The sequence below is a fragment of the Sebastes umbrosus genome, chromosome 9 (genome assembly GCF_015220745.1).
Source record: "Sebastes umbrosus isolate fSebUmb1 chromosome 9, fSebUmb1.pri, whole genome shotgun sequence".
Lineage (NCBI taxonomy): Eukaryota > Metazoa > Chordata > Actinopteri > Perciformes > Sebastidae > Sebastes > Sebastes umbrosus.
The window spans coordinates 22,863,960-22,871,260 of NC_051277.1; the positions used below are offsets into that span (position 1 = coordinate 22,863,960).

At 41.1% G+C, this 7,301-nt stretch overlaps 1 protein-coding gene across 1 annotated transcript; it reads right to left on the reverse strand.

Annotated features, from left to right (window-relative positions):
• Nucleotides 1-1,760: 1,760 nt before the first annotated feature.
• Nucleotides 1,761-6,485, reverse strand: LOC119494623 (melanin-concentrating hormone receptor 2). Its single transcript, XM_037780638.1, has 2 exons — nt 5,865-6,485; nt 1,761-2,826 (listed from the first exon to the last, which is right to left on the reverse strand). The coding sequence occupies exons 1-2, from the start codon at nt 6,269-6,271 to the stop codon at nt 2,187-2,189; spliced, it is 1,047 nt and encodes a 348-aa protein (XP_037636566.1). The 5' UTR covers nt 6,272-6,485; the 3' UTR covers nt 1,761-2,186.
• Between the last annotated feature and the right edge of the window lie 816 nt (nt 6,486-7,301).

Sequence of the window (7,301 nt, forward strand, 5' to 3'; positions counted from 1 at the left end):
GGCCTTCATCTGAGCAGTACATCTGCTTCTTTTGCCTTAGATTTTCTGTTGGAACACCTTTGTTTGTTCGTTTGTTTTGGTGCAAAGGGACAGCACACAAACACAGACAGAGGTAGACACATGAAATAGACAGAGCGCAAAGGTTTACAAGCAACACATGCCATAATGTGGACATGGAGGAACAGATGAAACATGACACAAACTTGACTAAACTGATAAACCCCTCCGAAAAAATAAAACAAAATAAACAAAAATAAAAAATATGTGCAAGCCAATTATCGTTACTAAGTATGTGTATGTGTACTAGTGTGTGTTTATTTATAACTAAAAGAGAAAAGACAAAGAGGTAGACTGAGCTAATAAACAAAAAATATAATTAAAAAAGTCATAAGAAACTAAATAAGTGTTATGGCAACACTGAAACTGGCTACCACAGCCCCCCACGGAGACCACAGCCCCCCACGGAGGCCACGGCTGAGCCAGAGGTGCTGCCTCAGGTAGAAGTAGAGAAGTGAATTATGTACAGTAAATCTATGAGATGATGAAAGAGTGAGCAAATGGGTTGATCTTACACACGTGTGTGATACCTCAGGTTTTGCTAGACTGTGACCAAGTTGTAGGAGGAGAAAAAAAAAGGAATTTAAAAATATTAGAAAATAAATAACAACAACATTAATAGTAACAATAACAAAAAGGATGGAAAGCGATGGGTAGATAAACACATAATATAATACAATAATAATAATAATAATATTACCATGATCAATAACATGTAATAATAATAAATGTAATTATCATTATCATCATGACTGTAGGTTTACACGTGTGTGTGTGCATGTCATCAGGCGAGTGTGTGACATGGAGCTTCATCCTACAAGGATAAGTAAAGAAAGTGTGTAGGTCAGCTTTAAAGGAACAGTGTGTAGCATTTCGGGGGATCTAATAGCAGAAATGGAATATAAACTATGTTTTTATTAGTGTATAATCACCTGAAACTAAGAATTGTGGTGTTTTCGTTAGCTTAGAATGAGCCCTTCATATCTACATAGGAAGCAGGTCCACCATGTTTCTACAGTAGCCCAGAACGGAAAAACCAAACACTGGCTTTAGAGAGGGCCTTTCTCATTTTTCCGTTACCTGAAGGCCACTATAGATTTCCGACATGCTTGTGAAACTGCAGTAACGTGAGCTGCAGAGTGCAAAACCATGGCAACGTGACTTCCGCTGCTCTTAAAGTAGTATTATTATGGTAAGGATGACCTCTGAGCGAGGCGAACGACCTTACCACGGTTTGGCACTTGGTTGCTCACGTTACTGTAGTCTTGGAAAGGGAGAAGTGAAGCTTCGGTTATACTTTCCGCAAGGACGATCGCACGGACATGAGCTGACGCAGAACTGTGATGAGGAAACGTTTGGATGGTAAATGGTAAATGGACTTGCATTTATATAGCGCCTTTCTAGTCTTCTGACCACTCAAAGCGCGTTACACTACATGTCAGCATTCACACACACATTCATACACTAATGGCAAGGTGCCAACCTGCCCACCAGGATCTAATCTAAATACTCATTCACACAGCGACAGCACAGCCTTCAAGAGCAATTTGGGGTTAAGTATCTTGCTCAAGGACACTTCGACATGTGGACTGAAGGAGCCAGGGTTCAACCTCTGAGCCACAGCCGCCTTTTATACTCCATGTGGATTTCTCCTCACTGCAAACAGACATTCTCTAAGCATGGACGGGAGAAAACCTGCCGTATGGACCCCCCGCGAAGGGCCGTGTCTGATGGTGTGATGGCACTTTCGCCGTGCGGACACTCACGACCCCTCACGGATGCGTCAAGCATAAATCAAGCATGAGCGGAGGGGTACTCAGTTGGTTGCGATCTGCAACCACACCACTAGATGCCGCCAAATCCTACACACTGTACCTTTAAGAGGAATGATTATATGTGACTGTAACTGAGTGAGTATTGCACTGCATATGTTGAAAACCTTTGACTTGTATTTTACTTAGTGATGGTTGATATTTGAGCTTCATATCCAGTTTTTTCATGGTATCAATTTGTGACTTAATTATTTGAAAAAGCTGCAGAATGTGACTTCACAGGCAACACAATTCATCAAGCTACTTCCTTTTGAGGCGAGGGGCGAAAACATTATATACAAAAATACATCTCTCTGATTAGATGACAGTACAGCGGTTGTTGGGTTCATTGATCGTACTGGAACCATCCGCTTTGACCACCGTGACCTTGGATGATTGCTGGGAGCTGTGCCGCGTATTCCGGGAGCAAAGACGCTCGCGGTAATTCTGGGCGAAGATGAGCAACATGAGCGGGTTGATGCAGCTGTGGGAGTAGCTGAGGCAGATGCTGATGTTGTAGGCATAGACGAAGGCAATAGTCGGGGTGTTGTTGGTCAGGTTGACCACCTGAATGACGTGGTAGGGCGACCAGCAGATCAGGAACAGGGCGATGACCATTAGGACCATCTTGGTGGCTCTTTTAGCCCAAACAGACTGCTTGCGTTTGACACGCCGGATGGAGCTGAAGACGCGATAGAGAGTGAGCGAGTAAAAAGTGCTGATGATGATGAGGGGGATGATGAAGCCCAGGATGGACTGGTAGAGAGTGTACCAGTACATGTCCTCAGGCCCGTCCAGATTCATCATGCACACCTCCAAATGATGTCTGCGCACAACCTTGGCGTACAGCATGACGGGGACGGTGAGGAGGAAGCTGCCCAGCCACACCAGCATGTTGATGATGATGGTCCACTGGATGGTCCTCTTCTCTGAGGTGGGGTGGACGATAGCGATGTACCTAGGAGGAGGAAGAGGTCACTTTTTTAGAACTGGACTGCTTTGAGATGACAAAAGCAATTTTGCTGCAGTGCGTGTAAAGAACATTAGAGGTCATTTTCATTCTCGCCAAGCAAATCAAGCGAGGGGAAATGATGAAAAATTAAGTGCCATGTCAGAGATACACTGTCAACGTGCTCAGTAGAGAAATGAATGCAGTGACAAATTAGTATAATTTAAAAGGTGACAGCGGTAGAAAATGAACACTTTTCCATTTGGATTTTGCATTTGATTGTGTTTCAATTTGAGGAGCTGCTCAGCTAGACAAAATTGACAGTCTTTAGGATATTTGCAGGAAATTAATGACCATTTTATCATCAATTACACCAAGTGGCATTCAAGTGGAGTGAATTAAGTATCCCCAGTTGCTGTCTACATGTTACATGTTACTCCATGCTCGTGCCCCGACCGTTCTGGTTTCGATTTAGCAGGCGTGGAAACAATTAAGACTCCGACATGCTTGCGATTTTCTCCGGGACATCCTGTATGTTAGACTATAAATAAGTTGTATTGCATTATGATCATCAACAGAAGCTGGCATCCTCTGTTGAAGTTAAATAAATGTACATTCAGCACAGTGCAGATCAATGGCCAGTGTGTGGCCTACTGATGTGTTGCCTCAGATCAGCCAAGTCAGATATTGATATATGATCAAAAACGTACACTTCGGACTCCCAGAACTCAGCACGCTTTGTTTCATGCTGAGAAACACTGAGGAAAGCCTTGGGGCTGAAACGCGTCCTGTGCATTATCCAAATTTTATTACATACTTATTTGCGAGTGCTAACGACTTCATTTGCTACTGTGTGATTTTCGGGTCGGCACCGATTAAACTCTAAAGACTTTTGAGTTGAGTGTGAGTGTGCACACCAGTTCTTTTGATTCTCTGTATAATATAACACTAGAGCAAATGGATTCAGGATCCACAGTGAAAGTATCTCTTTGTAATCTTTAAATACTTCTTGATTTATTGCACTTCCTTCTAAAGTTGCTCTTCGACAACTGTTTCTACTTGTATTTAACTCTGCTGCTGCTGCATGGAAACAGGAACATGTTGATATCCACAAAACTGCCATGAAATTAAATTACACAGCGTCTTGAATTAAAGAACAGGCACAAATAACTTATTCCTGTGTCGATGAAAACAACACTGTCTTTGTTGGCGCTACCAGGGGTATTCATGTTTTTAACAGATATAACTTGGTAATATTGATATTAGAAGTTCACTTTTTTCACTGTGACTAGAACTTCTCGTAAACTCAGATAAACAACTGTGATTTTGATTGTACGGGAACACGGGGCTCAGGGGAATCATTGGAGCTGTCAAATGGAAAACTCCAATTACAATTTTGTTGAATTAGGATACCAAACAATACATTTCATCAGCCCTGTGAAAGGTTTTAAACGTTATAATTATGTTGCTTTTTGTATTCGTTCTATTGAGGTGGCACACAAGATAGCTTTTTGTTTGTTTGTTAGAGGTTATCATTAGTCTGATCTCCCTTTTTACAGAAGATTGCTTGTTTTGAAGGTGTTCGTTTCTGTTTGATCTCTGTTTTCGGTATTTGTTGCAGCAAACATTTGTAACTTAATCATTTGAAAGGATAGAGTTGAACTGTGTCAAGGTAAATACTACAAAACAGTATTGACAAAATGATAATGATAAAAGTAATAAGTCTGCTACTAAATGTTGTGGAACCAGTAAAGGATGTTCAGTGCAGGCGGTGCTGCTCATCAGAACACAATTAGCTGGTCTAGTGGCCCTACAGAAAAGCATTATGTACAGTATATTATACTGAAGATGTGTGACATTAGAGCTGTGAGAGCAGCTCCTGCTGTGGTGATTACCTCCAAATGGAGATGTTTATCAGTGGAATACTTGGTGTAGACTCATTTAGATGTCCTCAATGTGTTCAGATCATAAACATGACACATACATCATCTTTACAGGGAACACTATGTCTTCAATGGCTGTTGAACAGATGATTACCCTACTGGATGGACTGTCTGGTGATTAGCTCTTTTTAAATGTAAAAACACTGCACTGTAAACAAGTGCTGTTAATTTACAGCAGGATTTCAACAGTATTAACCTGTTATTGCTAAAAACAGTGCTTTACTGTTAATACAAAAGAAAACCTGTTAAATTATGCTCATAGGCCGTTTTTTAATTAAACTTTAATGCATTCTTAAAAAACATCACTTTACTGCTGATCAACTGTCTAAAGTATCAGTAACAGTTTCATGCAGTATTTTTTTAATTCTTTGACCTGATCTGCACATGTGAGGCTTGTACATTGTGCATGATTGTAAAATCAGTGAATTAGCTGTGTGATGTTCTTCACTCACATGTTGTTATGGTTTGCATTCTGTGCTTGTAGCCAGCTATGGGCAGACATTTTGGGAGTCTATTATAGCCTTTTTCCTAACAAGTGCCTTTAATTGTATTTAGTGTGACTATTCCTCTGTAACCTACTAAGTCTATTCATCTAGGCGAAAAAATAATGTTTATTAAAATGTATGTAAAACCTAAATAGTGCATTAAAACAAATCAGTAAGATAATGTAAAAGAAAGGTGAAAAACAGCTATATAATGTATCTTTAAACAGTAAATTAACTGTAAATACTGTGAAATTAATAAAAAAACAACCAGTTCAAACTGTATTTTTCATTAACAGTACAAAGCTGTAAATTTCAGCGACAGTATAATAATGTTATTTTTACAGTAACATAAAGGCAACCCTGCTGCCAGTTCTTTACTGTTATTTTACTGGGGAATTCTTAACAGTGTGGGTAACAGCTGGGGAGAATTAAATAATTTAGCTTTACTCTCAGAGAAAATATTATTATTGTTATGATTATGAATGCTATTATTATTATATATCTGAATAAATGCTGTATTTTTATGTCAAAGTATAGAGAATAGCTTTTATACTTTTATCACATCTTCTAAAAGAATGATAATAAAACACTGGCATCACATCTGGATTTGGACACTTACCGATCAATGCACAACACAGTGACTATTCCCACTGTGGTGAACTGGTTGCTGACATCCACCACCACCACAGCTTTGCACATGAAGTTTCCGAACACCCACTGCCTGTCTCTGACCAGCTGGTGGATGTTGAAGGGCATCACCAGCAGGAACAGCATGTCTGCTATGGCCAAGTTCAGCACATAGATGTCGGATACCATCTTCTTCTTGCATGCTTTCACCGCGTAGATGACCAGCCCGTTGGCTATAACTCCCACCAAGCACAGGATGCCATAGATGGAAGGGAATATGTGCATGAAAGTGGTGATGTCGATGAAGTTGAAGGAGGAACGAGTTGAACTCCGACATGACGGGTCGGTTAAGTTCTCTGTTTGGTTGTTTTTGCAAAAAATGCCCGATGTGTCATTCATCTTCAGATCCTCTTGGTAATAATAATCGCCTCGGTTGGAATCAAAGCGCGCACAGTGAAGTGCGCTCTCCAAGCTGGTGACTGCTCTCCAAAGTTGCGCAGCAAACTCTCTCCAAGAGCTCGTGTCCTCAAAGATGATATGATTTAAAACAGGAAAACAGTGAAATCTAATCAAGTCCTACTACATGAGCAGTAGAGTCCCTGGAACATGTTTATCTCTGGAGCCAAGAAGTTATGATATGACCATGTTACCGCCGTGCGCATCCGTTGCGCGCTTTACCAAACCCAGAGCGCGCCTCAGGGGATTCTAGTTCCCTCCCTTCAAATCTAATTCGCTGTATCACATCAAATAAAACAACTCTGCCAGATATCTTGGCTCGCTTTACGCCTTCATAACACATTTGAATTGAGGAGAGTAAAGACTTAAAGTGATGCATTTTGATGCAGTTTGCAATTTAAAGGTCCCATATTATAACATTTTTTGAGATTTTCAGTTTTTTTTAATTATAAAGCAGGCTTAAAGGGACTATTTGTAACTTTCAGAAATGCTTGTTATAAGCGACACCTGTGGCTGTGAAGTCAACGAAAGTCAGCTTTAGGCTCGCGCTTGCTCGCTCTACATAGACATGAACGAGCATCCCTCAAAACAGTGAGACGACACACGTCAGCTAAAACCACAATATCACTCTCTATTTCACCTGCTTGGCAGTAATGTTAGCTGACCAGACGAAGGTCTCTCCATGAATCACTGCTGATCCTAGTGTTGGCTTTTCCTGCCTCAGCCCCGCTGCTTCAGCCTCCGGAGCTGAAGCAGGAAGAGAAATGTTATCGTCTCCGAGCGCGCCCGCAGGGAGACACCGGCACCCGGTCGGAGACGATAACGTTACTCGCTGCGGAGCCCCGTCACTTCACAAGACACGGAAAACCTCTGTTGGTCTGGAGGAGCTGCAGCAGTTATTTTCTGCACAAATGTCCACTGTACATTCACTAGATATTCTCAGAGCTAAACTAACTCTTCTGCTGTGTGGAGT